The following is a 17,280-nucleotide window of genomic DNA, read 5'->3' on the forward strand; positions in this document are numbered from 1 at the left end:
GCCTTTATTTTTGTTAAATCATGACACAGTGTAATATGTCGTGTGTTGTTGTTCATCTGAGGTTGTATTTACCTAATTTTTAGACCTGCTAAGGAACAGATGATTGTTATTATGTCCTGATATGTAAAACCATGGAATTCAAAGAGGGTGTACTTTCTTTTTCACATGACTGTACTTCAGTCTCAGGTAGGAGGTATTTTATAAAAGGTCAGGATGCTTTATTTGAGTTCCTGGATTCAGCAGCAGTCTCAATTACAGCAACTGAAGTTCTTCACCTTCAGGATGTCCCTGAACTCACTCCCAACCAAGAGCACCAAGAGTGGTTCTTGCACTTCCCCCTATCCCCTGGTGGGATAGGAGGTATAGGTTTACCCCACGCTCCCCGGAGGGAGGGCCTCAAGCCTGACAGATCCCTGATAGCTGGGTACGGGTAACCTTGCCCCTCTCATGATCGGGCAGACCGACTAAATCAGGAAGTGCCATGCATTAAGTACAGCTCCAGTAAGCACCACCCCTGTGTCTCTAATTGGACACAGAGCCTGATTACACTACCTTCTCTGACTCACTGCACAGCATGTGTGGGTAAACCCCATGATTGCTCCTGGCACCTACCATTACCAGGTATGACTGCCAGGAGGAGGGCAGACCTGTAGCCCAAAACTACCCAGGGCTACACTAAGAAAGCAGCACCCTCTGGATCAAATTGGACTGGACTTTTCATGCTATACTGTGAGATATGTGTGACGGTGTTTCCCCCACCCAATCGCAGATAGGGGCAATTACAGGGTGTATGGTGCATATACCTGCTGGCAACAGGAGGGCTGAGTCACCCGCTGATGGTAGTGGGGACACAGGAACAGGCTTCTGGGGTTCATACCCCATATATCTTCTTAGCAGTGCAGCGCCTCCATCTGCCGTGGACTCCAGGAACTGAAGGTGATCTTCCACGGTAGAACTTATTACCTCTCCCCCCCAGTAAGGTCACGCACCAGGCAGGAGGTATATTGCAAAACAGGAATGGGTTTTATTAGTACACTCTGCAGTAACAGTTACTCAGCAGTCCCTGGACCGCCACTACAGGCCAAAGGCACCCACAGCCATCTTAGCTCTTCCCCAACTCCCTAGTGGAGGCAGAGGTATGATCCACACTCACTCTCCCCGGAGGGAAGAGCACATGGGTAGGCCCCAATCTCAGGCTCCCAATTGTGTGGCCTTCCTTCCTCAAGTGGGAAGGAACAATGGGCTAACTTTAAGGCGGTCCTGCCCTTAAGTACAGCCAGAAGGCAGGCACCCCGTTTTCCCAGCTACAACAGGATGTACCACCCCCTGCTCTCACTCAAGTGCAGTACCAAAGGTGAAGGGGGAAACCCCATGGCCACTACTGGCAAGCCTGTTATTACCAGGGTTTACTGCCAGCCCATTGGGTAGAATAGTAGCCAGGGATGGCCCTGCTACATATGTATATCCATAACTATTGACTAATTGGTCAAGTATTAGGTTACAAGCGAACTTTTAATACTTGTTTTGAGCGCCTGCAGCTGAGGCTCTCTTTTCGTGTTTTTGTTTATATATATATATATATATATATATATATATATATATATATATATATATATATATATATATATATATATATATATATATAAACAGCTTGAAATCCAAAGATTAGCAGCGGAGCACAGCCAAGGAATGGGGCCAGCACCAGCAGTTGGAAGGTTAAAAATAATTATTTATTAAAGCATGGAATAAACAGGGGGGAGACAAAACACACTCTGACGCGTTTCAGGCTATGCAGCCCTTTATCAAAGAGTACAATCGCGTCTCATACTCCCGCAGTTATGAAGGGGATTCCCCGCCTCCATTACCCAGTGATGCCGCGCGGTTTTGGCGCGAACGCTACCATATACTGCTATTGGTTGAGACCAACTTCCAATCAGACAGCTGATTTCGGAAGGTGCGTCTGAGAGAAGGGGAGGAACTAGGGTCTCCCGTTCGGCTGCGAGAGTAACAGAAAAAACAAGGGGAGAAAAAATATATAAAATTACAATGTACAAAACAAAGACATATAACATATATATTCTAATTGTATGCGCAATTGATTCGTTATATGGATGTGAACAGGACATGAATTATGATTTACTTCATGAATAAAGTGTGATCTTAATGCATTATATGGGGTTAACCCTTCAATCATCTATATTTATATTATATAGGGTTATCCCTTATGTCATATGTGGTAAATAACAATATAATTAATAGATTCAGGGTAGTAGTCTATATATATGACAATTAACATTATTCAGAGACAATTCATGTATTAATCTCAAGCATTTGTACAGAATAATAAGTTGCATTTGATAGACCTTAAATAACAGAAAACTATTATATGAGGATAATTAATGAAATGGTGGAGAGGGAAGGGGAAGGGAAGGGGGGGGGGAGGGAGGGGGGGGAGAGAGAGGGAAGGGGAAAAGAAAGGGGGGGGAGGGGAAGGGGGGGGGAAGGGACACAAAGGATATAGTGTAAGGAGAGCCTCAAGCATAAAATAAACATATTTGTAAAATACATAATCATACATAACTGTAATACATAATATGATTAACATAAAAAATGCTTGAGTTCCCAGTCCTGGTTCATGCCCCTGGGAGCTAATGTCCCAGGGGCATGAACCAGGACTGGGAACTCAAGCATTTTTTATGTTAATCATATTATGTATTACAGTTATGTATGATTATGTATTTTACAAATATGTTTATTTTATGCTTGAGGCTCTCCTTACACTATATCCTTTGTGTCCCTTCCCCCCCCCTTCCCCTCCCCCCCCCTTTCTTTTCCCCTTCCCTCTCTCTCCCCCCCCCCTCCCTCCCCCCCCCCCCTTCCCTTCCCCTTCCCTCTCCACCATTTCATTAATTATCCTCATATAATAGTTTTCTGTTATTTAAGGTCTATCAAATGCAACTTATTATTCTGTACAAATGCTTGAGATTAATACATGAATTGTCTCTGAATAATGTTAATTGTCATATATATAGACTACTACCCTGAATCTATTAATTATATTGTTATTTACCACATATGACATAAGGGATAACCCTATATAATATAAATATAGATGATTGAAGGGTTAACCCCATATAATGCATTAAGATCACACTTTATTCATGAAGTAAATCATAATTCATGTCCTGTTCACATCCATATAACGAATCAATTGCGCATACAATTAGAATATATATGTTATATGTCTTTGTTTTGTACATTGTAATTTTATATATTTTTTCTCCCCTTGTTTTTTCTGTTACTCTCGCAGCCGAACGGGAGACCCTAGTTCCTCCCCTTCTCTCAGACGCACCTTCCGAAATCAGCTGTCTGATTGGAAGTTGGTCTCAACCAATAGCAGTGTATGGTAGCGTTCGCGCCAAAACCGCGCGGCATCACTGGGTAATGGAGGCGGGGAATCCCCTTCATAACTGCGGGAGTATGAGACGCGATTGTACTCTTTGATAAAGGGCTGCATAGCCTGAAACGCGTCAGAGTGTGTTTTGTCTCCCCCCTGTTTATTCCATGCTTTAATAAATAATTATTTTTAACCTTCCAACTGCTGGTGCTGGCCCCATTCCTTGGCTGTGCTCCGCTGCTAATCTTTGGATTTCAAGCTGTTGTGTATCTACTCTGCGTGACGCACGCACCAATGGAGTGAAGATTATACTAGTGAGTATTGTGATTTCCCATTCCATGGATTCAAGGGGACTTCTAGACCGATACAGTGCAGCAGGTAAGAGTGTTCTTTGTCTTGTGAGGTGCCACTAGGCATTAAACAGTCCCTCACCAAAAGACATTATTATTTTTAATTATACACTCCTGCGTTTGCACTGGGTCCAATACTACTATTATTGTATATATACTTCTCCATATCCTGATCATTACATGTACCAATTATTGGTGTATCTCATCCGCTGAAGCGCTGATTTTGGGATTTTATCCCACGTCTCTAATATATATATATAAACCATAATACTGAGTTTAATTATGGTGAGTAAAAAAAGTGACAAAAACCCTCCACAGGAAAGCAAATATGCAAATATAGCTGTATGCTCATCTGCATGTCTTAGGCAGGTCTGCAACCCCGCCTTTCAGGCAGGGTTGCAGACCTGCCTAAGACATGCAGATGAGCATACAGCTATATTTGCATATATATATATATATATATATATATATATATATATATATATATATATATATATATATATATATATAAACAACATTACCATTCTCTCGTCCGGTAAAGAAAGACTGCACTCGGTTCAGTAATCATGAAAAACTGTATTGGGCATCTGAATAGAAAAGATAAGTCACCAATCCGACGTTTCGGTCCTGGAATAGGACCTTTCTCAAGGGGGTGCACCCCCTTGAGAAAGGTCCTATTCCAGGACCGAAACGTCGGATTGGGTGACTTATCTTTTCTATTCAGATGCCCAATACAGTTTTTCATGATTACTGAACCGAGTGCAGTCTTTCTTTACCGGACGAGAGAATGATAATGTTGTTTTTCTATTATTTGAGACTAGCACCTGTCTAAATGAACCAGTACATTGAGTGCAAGCTGTGATGTTTGTTTTTATTTTTATATATATATAATTTTATATATATATATGTGTGTGTTCACATTACATTTAGTGAATAGTATTGACACTGTGTAGGTGTGTTTGTACCTCCTGTGTATTTTCCCTCCGATAGAGCCTTGGAGGAATATATCTCTATATATAGTTTTAGATATTATATTAACGTATAGTCAGCTTATACTTTTTATTACTGATCTTATTCCTCCAAACATCATAAGAGTGAGTGGAAATGTATTGCATTTATTGCACATTCACTTGCACGTTATATTTATTAATTCACACATGAGGACAGTTTGCGCCTAAGGTCTTTTTGCTTTTATTCTTAAGGGTGTTGAGAAACACCCTTCCGTCAGCTGCACCTCTCCACATGTACTAATTACCATTCCTGGTTATTTTTGTTCACTAACACCAATCACCCTTATTTAAGTGGTTTAGGTGTGCACATTCTTTTTTGTTGCTGATCCAAAATATAACAATGTTTTACTCCAAACAGCTTTCAATCTGTTACAATCTATTGTTATTCATAGTGTCTATCTGTTCTTCCTTATGCACTGCATTATATATTAAAAGGGAATTAAAAAATAATATGTTGGAATAACAATAAGAAGGAAGAAGTGGCCTATTGTAATATTCAATCTCATGTTTTTACATTCTCACCTTGATTAAAGAAGATCCCAGCCAACCAGAGCACTGCCAGGAACATGGGAAAATATTCTGTGCAATTTATCCTGGGATGAGAAAAAAATTATTTGAACCTATTATTTTGTGATTTTGTTTTTTGTACACAAGGTTTGCTGGTACTAATTTTTTTTTTTAGCAATTAGCATACTCCTCTTCTAGCAATAAGAGAAAAAGGGACATGCATGCTAAAAAAAATAAAAAAAAATAATGGGGAAGAGAAGGTGATATATCACTGAGGTTATTATGGAAGTTGATAACCGCATCTTAGAGTTTATCTTTAGTTGGAAGTAGTTCAAAGTTCTAGTAGTTCAAAGTTCTAGTAGCTGTGTGTGTGTGTGTCATGGACTTTCTTGTGGAAAACTACAACAAATCACAAGGTGGGAGAAGCAGTTTAACCCCTCCCAAAAAAAGCACTTGTCATCAGGGACGCTTTAAGGCACTGGTGTGCCCTGGGCAAATTATAAACTAGTGGGACACCCTAACCATTGCTTTTAAGAAATTACCATGCATGGACTAGGGGGGTAGAGTTATGGTCTTAAGGGGGTTAGTTATGGTGGGGGATATGTATGGTCCTGGTTGGAGAGGAGGAGAAGGTATTGGCCTGTGGGTTAAGGTATGGGTCTGTGGGCAGTTAGGCCCACAATAGAAGGGAGGGGGGCAGCGAGTGTGCTTACCTGCAGCCTCTGAAGATGGAGGGGACCTTCTAGATGCCTGTGGAGGCGGGCCTGCTGGAGGGGCCCATTGAGGTGCCTGTTAGAGGGGGACTCCTTGTAACCAGGCCACCTCTGACAGGTACCTATGCAGAATCTGTCAGAGGATGTTTGGGTCACCAGTAGGGTGCCCTGGCCCCCTGACTCAGGACAGCAATCCTAGCTGTCCCTCCCACCCACCCCCCCCCCCCCCCCCACGTCGGCTGACCTGCATGGGCCCCTGACAGCGATGGGCCCTGTGCAACCACCACCTTTTTCCCATTGGATATTATGGACACCGAGCAATAAATAGACTTTAAAACCATTGATGTGGCCAGTGACCGTGTTGGCAAGCCTGGCAAAAATACAAAGGGCCCCATTCAATATACTCTGGAGGCAGTAGCTTTGACAGATCCATGTCAAACCAATTGCAACAACAAAAATGTCCACCCTTATCTATCACAACAGGAATACATCACATATCAATATATCCCTGGCAACTCCGGTAAGGAAGAGAGACGATAGAAAATGTGAGACCATCTGAACTTTACTCTCCATTTTGTTTGGCTCTACAGTTTTCATGGGTGTCTCTTCCCCATAACATTTCCAAAAGAATTGAATGATCAAATTCGGCAAAAAGTGAATATTTTTGCCGAAGCCCCGGCTTCGGAATTCATTGAATAGTGCCCTAAATCCTGATCAACGCTTGTTACACTAGAGACTGGCTTCATTCCTTACTGAGCTCGGAAGACTCTCTCAAATTCCGGGGGGCCCGATGTTGAGGGAGGGGAGACGCCGTAATTTCGCCTGGCTGCAATCACTTTTAGAGCAAAGTACGCTGCAAGGAAAGAAGGAAAGATTAATATCAGCAGTGTCCGGAGACAAATCCATGTCATTACATTTGGGCTACTTGTATCCCTTGCATAGGGAATGGGCCAGGTATTTCTCTTTATCATGGAGACTCACCAAAATGTAGCTAAAATTTTTACAATTTTCCCCCCATTCGATGAAATCTAATTGAAGAGGAAGAGGTTTCTTTAATGCAACATTCCCACCCAGAAGTCTATATGAGTCAACCTCATGTAATGTCAATGTCTTCCTTTCTTTAAACAAAAGAGCGTGTTCAACTCTTTGGTTTAAAGAAAATATTTTAAAATATTTATAGCTTCGGAGGTTACAGTACTATGGTAACGTTTACCCTGCTCCAAGCTCCATTTTACCGGACACTTAATATTTCAAACATGTATATATCGCCTTAACGGAGCATCAGATTTTGAAAAATGCAGATAACTTTGGAAAGGGCAAGACAAGATCTATGAAAGTGCAAGAAATTAAATGATCAGCGTGGACTGCTGCTTTAATTTCCTTCCGAAATTACCCTGATAGTGCTTTTCACATGCTAGCCAGTGTGATCTTAGGCCTCGGCTATAGTGGAAGCGCCCGAGCGCACGCTCGCCTGCAGCAGGAGAGATTTACTGGGAAGGAGGGAACAGGGAGGTGTCGGGGGGTGGGGGGTCGTTGGGTGTGGCCGTGATGTCATTGGGCAAATACAAACTTGTTTGTATCGCGAAGCGACTATCTCCCCGTTGCGCATGTGCACGCGTTAGCACGCGCACACTATACACAAATACATTGACGTCCTAGTTTTTGTATTCGACCCGAGCGATGTAGCTCACGCCGTCTCCTGCACTGGAGTAGGCAGTATAATTTTTGGAAATTCTTGCCACTGTTTTGGAGATCTATTCTCTAAACAAAAGGCTAGAACTATACAGTTATATTTAGTATTGATTCAGATTGTGTCCTTTTCAATATTAATGGGGGTTGCATTTTCCTCATCTGAGCAAGCAGTGCACCTCCCACATATTGAAAAGAAACCCAACAATGGCGACCCAACAATAATAATACATTGCAGGCGCTACTGGCTCATAATCAAGCAATTGTGCTGTAAGGCAGGGTTGCGTAAACTGGGGGGCACGAGATTATCTGCGGGGGGGGTGGGATTTACAGGGCCCTGCATGCTTCCCGAAGGCACTTAAATGAAATGCCTGGGAAGCAGCGAAGGCCTCTGTAAACTGCACTTACCTTGGTTCAGACGGCTTCTGGAGAAGCGTCACCATGGCAATGTGATGTCATGATGCCCAGAACACCAGAACCAAGGTAAGGGGGGGCACGCGGAGAGGGGGACAGCTGGCAGGGGGGCGCAGGAGAAAAAGATTGCGCCTCCCTGCTGTAAGGGAATACTAGGCACCTCTTGTGGAAAATAAATCAACTCCCCCTCCACCCCCCAGACATCTCACTTGTAGTTCTAAATAACATTAGGAGACTGTTACTATATGCAAAATTGTTAAGTCGTTATACTGATGCATCTCACCCACGATGGACCCTACTAGTGTAAGAGAATTTCATTTGCCTCCATAGATATTCATAGCAAAGCACAACCACCAATACATCTCATCTTTGTTAATCTAATGGTGATAATTCCAGTGCTGCCTAATTTCTTCCATCCACTCTCTGCCAGAGCTGCTGACCCTCTCCTTCTCCCTCCCCGGGTTTATACATTGTTATATTGTGGTAATGTATATATGTTACTGATTTCATAAGTACAGCACTTCACCCCCTCTCTTCCCCCTCCCCCAAAAAAAAATGTTTTTTGTTTCGGCACGGTTAAGCTATAAGACAAGGTGGTCCTGTATGATAAATACACAAGAGGTGCTATGTACCTTGTTCCAACACTCCGAGGAGGGTGACAGCACCCAACAGGGCTATTTGATGCAACATGGTGTGCCCAGGGGATGACATGTTCAAACTCTTCTTGATCTTGTCTTTCCTAGAGGTAACAATCAGATCAGTATCTGGCTAAGCATGATTTCTCAAACATATCTGTCTTAGAGGTTACATCGTTACAGGTACATAGTAGATGAGGTTGAAAATAGACATGTGTCCATCAAGTTTAAGCTATGCTAAATGTAGACGACAGATACTTTATCCTATATCCGAACTTACAGTATATTGATCCAGTGAAAGACAAACAAATGCAATGATATCTCATAAGGGGAAAAATAAATTCCTTCCTGACTCCAAGAATTGGCAATAAGATTACTCCCTGGATCAACATTCTTCCCATGTTTACTTATTTGGTGTATCCCTGTATACCTTTAATTTCTAAAAAGATGTCAAACCTTTTTTTGAACAAATCTATTGTATCTGCCTGTGACGAGGGAAGGGGAGCTGGCCCGGTATTAAAGGGGTTACACCCCAGCTGGCCAACCCTACCCTCGTGTGGGAGGCGAGGGGTTAACTATAATAATGGTGTAACGGGTATTCCACCCCACCCAATCGCATATATAGTGTGGGTGAGTAGAACATGCGGTGTTACCGGTGTGGTGCGTATACCTGCAGGCTCACAGGAGGTCTGAGCCTCCGCTAGTGAGAGCCTGGGGTGAATCCTCTGGAACGTTTCTTCTTTCAGCGCCTCCACCTATGTAGGATTCTATAGAAATGTAGAATGACCCTAACATAGGAACCCACTCAGAAACCACACACACAGTGATTATATAACTAATGACTTTACTAACAAATAATAATAACCTGTGTCCCTCTCACTAGGAGACACTAACAGTGACGTCTCGCAGGACGATTCCCCAACACTAGGTGATCCCACCCAGTGTCCCAAGAACCCCACCCAATGTCCCGTACTCCTACAGAGATAGTCAATGGGTGACTGCGCAGTCACTAAGAACCTCTAGGCCTGTTGGTGCACATATGATGGTATAATACCTGCCGAGCACTCCGGTGCTCGGGTCAGCAACAATCTTCTCAAAGGGTCAGACGTGTGATGAATCCGTCTGATCCTCCAACCGAACTCCTTTGTACGCAGACCGCCAGGGCGGTCTCCCTCTGGAATAGTCTCTGCGGACCCCAACGTGGGTCCGAACCGCTTCACAGGAACCACAGCGTCCGCTGAGTCCCTATCTAATATAAGTGGTACTAACGTGACAGGAACCCTAACCTAGGGCCTGTCCCTGTAGTACAGCAACCTGTAGTGGCTTGGGGAACTCCTATGGCCGGTAGGGGGTAATGACCTGTCCCACTCCCCTAACTACCCAAGTCCCTTCAGCCTCACTACTTTCTAACTAGTCCCAGCGCCTACAGCAGCAAGCTGTAGCTCACTGGAGGATGCAGCCAACGTGCTGCGCAACAAGGTGCCTGCCTGTCAGACCTCACAGCACTAACAGCCGTGACTCTGACAAGGCAGCACTCTATGCTAAGGGCAGCGTCCCTATCTTGGGCCTCCCTAAGCACTTACCCACTAAACTAGTGGGGAGTTGGGGCCTATCTGAGGTGTAGGTACCTATATGGGGCAGGAGCTGCACTCGCTCCCCGCACCCTTCCTTCCCTCACAGCTCCCTGACTCCAACTCTTTGTAACCTTCCTTTTCCAGCTCCCACTAATGTAAGTGGCAGGGTCCCTAACCTGAGGGCTGCCCCTGGCAACACTCACCTTACTGGGGAGCTGAGCTATCTCTGGCCCTGGGGGTACTGGCCTAGTACAGGGAGTCCCCGACTCCTGTACCCTACCTCCTTCCCTGGGCTGCTCCGGTCTCTGACTGACACACTTGCTCTCTGCCCGCGAAATGTATCCAATTCTGTCCAGGGCAGTCCTGCAGCCCTATTGGCTCCTATGAGGCACCTGGTGCCTCCCTCGCTAGGCACTATGGGAATTGTAGTCCCGGGGCACCTATAATAACATTGGGCCCACGTGCGCACTTGCCCTGCGCATGCGCGAGTCTTTGGGGGCCGCCTCAACCCTTCCTGCACTTTCCCTACACTCGCGCGACATCTCCCTAGCTCCAGGGACCCTTCCGCGCCTGCGCAATCACTGCGCATGCGCGAGTGGCTATGCAATGGCGGCGGCCTCACAGACCTGCTCCGGGAGCGCCGGGAGCCCAGCGACGCGATCGCGGCCTTGGCAACCGGCCGCACGCGTCCCTGGCAACCCCCGAGCAGGAGCCTGACCGCCCTCACCCCTGCGATACGCCAACGGGGCCGCCATTGAACTCGGCGGCACCCGCGATCGGCAGCTAGGTGAGGGGGGTACTGACAGGCTGGGGAGACCTGGCTACATCCTCCCCCTGGTGAAAAATCCAACGCCCTCGCTTGGGGAACGACATACCTTGACATAAGTTTACACACTGAAAAATGGCATGGCATAATTGGTACACTTAGCAGGTCAACTGTAACATCCCTGAAACATGGCACATCACACACAGTAATACCCGAGGCCAGCTGAATTTTAGCTGTTTGCTGAGACCATTTGTGGGGTGCCCCTAATTGAACATGTGGGGGTACCTCACTTTTGCGTCCGTGAGCCTCCCCTAGAAAAATTTCTTGGAGAGCACACTCTGGAGTGACAGTTACGGGCTCCTCGCTACTTCCTCCCCCTGGCGGAAGGAATAGCACAGTGTCCTTTAACCAGGCCTTTACCCGGCCATCCGCGGCATGGATGCGGTAGACCAGGAGGCCGGGACCTTTCCCGCGGTCCACTACCTGGCGAATGGAGCGTTCCTTTTTGGGCTCCAAGGAGAACATTTTCACTAAATCCTTCTCTACACAGTCCTTGTCCCTACGAACTTGCGAGGCTTCCACTGGGGAGCGAAAAATGGATAACGTCTCTTTTCTCAAAGTCTCTGTTACACCTGACCGGGGGTAAAGGGTAGATACCTTACCACTGCGGTGATTCACCTTGGCCAACAGGTCCTCGGGGACGCTGTCAGTTCCCACCTCAGCTGTATCGGGACCTGTCCACAACACTTCTGGGACAGTCCACTCACTGGCTCGAAACTCGGGAGCGTTGGATCCCAGTCCTGGGACCATTTTGGTCGGAGCGCACGGGCTCACACTACGCTCAGGAGCCGTAACTCTGACCTTCTTCACGGCCACCTCCATCGGAGCCTGTGGGGAGCAAGGTGGTTCCTTACCACTCGGCTGGCTTGCGATGGGTTTCTCTTCTTCTGGCACGATAGGCAGTGGGCATTGGTCCACTCGCACCACTGGACAGCTATCTTCTAATGAGGACACCTCCTCCAGGACGCGATGCAGAGGGGAGCCCTTTGCCCGGGCGACCAGACTTAAGGAGCCATCGTGCTCCGCGGTCACCTGGAGGCTCACCCCCAACATCCCTGGGGCAGTCGACTCACACTGGTCGTCGGGAGGTACTGGTCCTTCTTCTAGGACCGATGGTACCTCTGTAGTAGGCCGGGCGGCCCGCTGTAGGGCACACGGGCCCATATCAGGATTCCCTGGGCTAGTTGGCTTGATGACTTCACTCGCGTGGTCCGCCGGCAGGCGCATCACCACGAGGGGTTGGTCACTGGAATCACTAAAAGAAGATGGGGGTACAGACACCTTACCCTGTGATTCCTCTGTGTCATCGCTGGGGTGGTTCGCCGGGAGGCACATCGCCACCGATGGGACTTCCACCTTTTCCCCGGAAGATATCATGATCGAATCCTCCGCAATGTAGTCACCAGATTCTTCTGTAATACAGCCAGTGGGTGTTGGTACGAAGCTGGCGTGCTCCGGTACCTCCACTGCGGTCGTGCTCTTCTCCGCCAAGGGTTCACTTGGCTCCTTAGCTGGCCCTGTAGGCTGGGGTACAATAGGCATCAAGAAAATTGCACCGCAGCAATCACATTTAGGTTCCCACGCCAGTGCACCTCTATGACAGTCACAGGTGGGAGTAAAGCACTGTACACCCGGTTCTCTGCCTACCTCAGTCATCTTGAAGTCTAGCGGTAACTGGGACATGTCGGCTCCCGCGTCATAGGCTTCTTGCAAACAGGGGCACATTAGCATAAGGAGATCTATTCCTGGCGCTCGCCAGGGCACATACACATTAGGGTGTATCCCCTGACAGTCTATCTCATCCTCAGAGATCAGAGTCTATTACTGCATCGACGTAGGGTTGAAGATCACAGTGCTTGCTCCCCCTGGTGGAATCTGAAGGAAGGGCACTTTCTACAAGGGAGTGGTTTTGGCTCTGCACTGAGTCACTCACATCACAGGGGAGGGGCTCTGATTATCGCGCCAATCCCGGACAGATTGTTGCAACATCTTTCTGTGCAGGTTGGCAGTCAGCAGCATGTGCGCTCTCCTGATTTGGCGGGAGACGCCATTTTGCTTGGTCTGCGTAGACTAGGGGGTACCCTTCTGAGGGGCCCCCGGGCATGAACAGTGCGGACGGTGCCTCTGCCAGGCATATATCCTCAGTTTGGGTTACTACAAAAAGAATGGTTTTCCATGTGGATGTGGGATCTTGTTCCTCATCTAAGACACATGTCCACGGCCACCCAGGAATTTTACACATATACTCCCGGACCTTAATTGCGGGTATAACAGCGGGAATGCCTCCTACCGCCACTACCTGGCCAGGTTCTAGATATTGCCTCAAAGCCCAGGCAAGTACCTCGTGTCCGGACTTTACAAACATTGCGACAAAAATAGGGACGGGACAATTTGGGAAAAAAATGGAACAGGGCACCCCAGGTCTATCTCAGCAGCGCCTCCAAATGTAACGGGTATTCCACCCCACCCAATCGCATATATAGTGTGGGTGAGTAGAACATGCGGTGTTACCGGTGTGGTGCGTATACCTGCAGGCTCACAGGAGGTCTGAGCCTCCGCTAGTGAGAGCCTGGGGTGAATCCTCTGGAACGTTTCTTCTTTCAGCGCCTCCACCTATGTAGGATTCTATAGAAATGTAGAATGACCCTAACATAGGAACCCACTCAGAAACCACACACACAGTGATTATATAACTAATGACTTTACTAACAAATAATAATAACCTGTGTCCCTCTCACTAGGAGACACTAACAGTGACGTCTCGCAGGACGATTCCCCAACACTAGGTGATCCCACCCAGTGTCCCAAGAACCCCACCCAATGTCCCGTACTCCTACAGAGATAGTCAATGGGTGACTGCGCAGTCACTAAGAACATCTAGGCCTGTTGGTGCACATATGATGGTATAATACCTGCCGAGCACTCCGGTGCTCGGGTCAGCAACAATCTTCTCAAAGGGTCAGACGTGTGATGAATCCGTCTGATCCTCCAACCGAACTCCTTTGTACGCAGACCGCCAAGGCGGTATCTCTCTGGAATAGTCTCTGCGGACCCCAACGTGGGTCCGAACCGCTTCACAGGAACCACAGCGTCCGCTGAGTCCCTATCTAATATAAGTGGTACTAACGTGACAGGAACCCTAACCTAGGGCCTGTCCCTGTAGTACAGCAACCTGTAGTGGCTTGGGGAACTCCTATGGCCAGTAGGGGGTAATGACCTGTCCCACTCCCCTAACTACCCAAGTCCCTTCAGCCTCACTACTTTCTAACTAGTCCCAGCGCCTACAGTAGCAAGCTGTAGCTCACTGGAGGATGCAGCCAACGTGCTGCGCAACAAGGTGCCTGCCTGTCAGACCTCACAGCACTAACAGCCGTGACTCTGACAAGGCAGCACTCTATGCTAAGGGCAGCGTCCCTATCTTGGGCCTCCCTAAGCACTTACCCACTAAACTAGTGGGGAGTTGGGGCCTATCTGGGGTGTAGGTACCTATATGGGGCAGGAGCTGCACTCGCTCCCCGCACCCTTCCTTCCCTCACAGCTCCCTGACTCCAACTCTTTGTAACCTTCCTTTTCCAGCTCCCACTAATGTAAGTGGCAGGGTCCCTAACCTGAGGGCTGCCCCTGGCAACACTCACCTTACTGGGGAGCTGAGCTATCTCTGGCCCTGGGGGTACTGGCCTAGTACAGGGAGTCCCCGACTCCTGTACCCTACCTCCTTCCCTGGGCTGCTCCGGTCTCTGACTGACAAGCGTGCTCTCTGCCCGCGAAATGTATCCAATTCTGTCCAGGGCAGTCCTGCAGCCCTATTGGCTCCTATGAGGCACCTGGTGCCTCCCTCGCTAGGCACTATGGGAATTGTAGTCCCGGGGCACCTATAATAACATTGGGCCCGCGTGCGCACTTGCCCTGCGCATGCGCGAGTCTTTGGGGGCCGCCTCAACCCTTCCTGCACTTTCCCTACACTCGCGCGACATCTCCCTAGCTCCAGGGACCCTACTGCGCATGCGCGAGTGGCTATGCAATGGCGGCGGCCTCACAGACCTGCTCCGGGAGCTCCGGGAGCCCATTGACGCGATCGCGGCCTTGGCAACCGGCCGCACGCGTCCCCGGCAACCCCCGAGCAGGAGCCTGACCGCCCTCACCCCTGCAATACGCCAACGGGGCCGCCATTGAACTCGGCGGCACCCGTGATCGGCAGCTAGGTGAGGGGGGTACTGACAGGCTGGGGAGACCTGGCTACATCGGTTAAGTCTGTTTTTATGCCCCTGCCTCAGTACAAAATGTATGTCACTGATTACATGTGTTTTTACCCTTACAGTGTATGCACCAAGCACATACACTGGGATCAGGTCGGGAGGGAAAGGGTTAACTGTGTTGGTATGTTTATGGCCCATTGTTCCCCATCCCGCCTTTTTAATCCCCATTTGCAGCCCTGTCCCATAGGTCGCAATTGGAGCTCCATAGAAGTCTATGGAGATTTCAAGGTTTTGGGCCCTATACCAAGGAAGACCAGCAGCTGAAGTCCGAGAGGATGAGCGGAGCTTCCCCATTGAAATGAATGGCGCAATGCATTTCAATGGGAATACCTCTAGTCCGCTCTCCAGGAACTGAGATGGCTGCCGGTCAAACCGCAGAATCCGAAAATAGTTACAACCTCAAAGAAAGAGCTTTGATCGTTAAATTACCGTGGGAACTTGGTCACGACAAGTTCAAACATATTAAAATTGTAACTTTGGTTCTGGGGCAGCTAGCGGTCCAATTCTTTTTGCCCCTAGCTCATGGGAACCCCCTCACTCGACCCAAACCGGGTCCGACGGGCAATGGCTGCGGGAAAGGGTCGTGCCCGCTACGAGGGTCGCCACCATTGACCACAATGGCGGAGAAAAGCCGCTAGGTTTTAAAACTCCAAGTGCGAAAGTGTAAAAACCTGGAACCATTATCTCCGGTTCAGTAAGGACTAGAGGGCTGGGATTTGGCCACCATGCAGTCACAGCTTCGGCATGATTGCACGCCAATTTCCATCCCTCTCCGATCAACCGAACGGAGTATGGTTAACTGTTTAAATTGTGTTTCTGCCATTCACTCCAATGGCGGAAAAATGCAATCTGTGCAACATGTGGTTTTAAAATCCAATATTGTATCTCCAGTTCAGTGGGTCAAAGCGAGCTGAAAGTTGGCCACCATGTAGAGTCCACTCCGGCATAAGGGCATGGCAAGTTTTAGCCCGCTCGGCCTAGCCGAACGGAACATTTTGATGTATATAAAATATTGCAAGTTCACTATATTTTATGCCCACAGTTAAGCCCGCGAAAGCTACTGGCCCTTAAGGAATGTTAATGGTCAGGGGGCGACAGTGTGTCTACAGATAGACCACTGATCAAAGGCTCATCCCCCCAGATTGTGTATACAGGGTAGAGATAGAGCAGGACATGGCTATTCACATGAGGTGCCATAAGTCACACTTAAAGTCAGAGTTTTCCTTTCCAGATCCCCATTTGGCAGACTTGGAGGCGCCAGCTTTTTAGAGTGGGGCTAAAGAAATGGGTCTCTGACTAGAAGAGTGCCAACCCCCTGTGGGCAGGTACTAGCTGGCTTCCCATGTGAGTTGGCAAAAGGTAATTGGTTCCAGATAATTGTCATCCAATACCTGGGTCTCAATGTTAGGGATAGGGCCCAAATCACATATAAACGATTGTAAGCTATATTCCCATTGTCTTCGTGATTTTACCTGAATGATACCTGATGCCTGATGAACTGCTAACCTGAATCCTGGTTATTTCATTGTCCCTTCCCTAAGTAAGTGTATATATTCTGTTTGTTATTTGTCCAACATTGTGTGTCCACCTGTCTTTTAAGGAATAAAATCTCTTTATTATATCACAATCGTATCCAATTCAACCCAGTTATTTGGTGTATATTATAACCATGTAAGCTACTGTGACACTGCCATCACAGTCTCCATGGGTAATGAATTCCACATTTTAACTGCCCTTACTGTAAAGAACTCTTTCCTTTGTTGCTGGTGAAATCTCCTTTCCTCCAACCTTAAGGGATGACCCTGTGTCCTTTGTACTTCCCTTGGAATGAACAGTTATTTTGAAAGCTCCTTGTACTGTCCCTGAATATATTTGTATATAGTTATATCCCCTCTTAGACGCCTCTTTT

At 47.5% G+C, this 17,280-nt stretch overlaps 1 protein-coding gene across 5 annotated transcripts in view; it reads right to left on the reverse strand.

Moving 5' to 3' along the window:
- The window catches only part of LOC142495915 (leukotriene C4 synthase-like), an 88,883-nt gene that overhangs the window by 6,815 nt on the left and 64,788 nt on the right, over nt 1-17,280 (reverse strand). For all 5 annotated transcript variants that reach the window (XM_075602036.1, XM_075602035.1, XM_075602039.1 and 2 more), the window contains 3 exons: nt 8,713-8,819; nt 6,731-6,830; nt 5,280-5,350 (listed from right to left, as the gene is read on the reverse strand). In XM_075602036.1, the coding sequence (XP_075458151.1) occupies nt 5,280-5,350; nt 6,731-6,830; nt 8,713-8,819 (278 nt within the window). The remainder of the gene's footprint in view (nt 1-5,279; nt 5,351-6,730; nt 6,831-8,712; nt 8,820-17,280) is intronic.

Source organism: Ascaphus truei, chromosome 5 (assembly GCF_040206685.1).
Source record: "Ascaphus truei isolate aAscTru1 chromosome 5, aAscTru1.hap1, whole genome shotgun sequence".
NCBI classification, from domain to species: domain Eukaryota; kingdom Metazoa; phylum Chordata; class Amphibia; order Anura; family Ascaphidae; genus Ascaphus; species Ascaphus truei.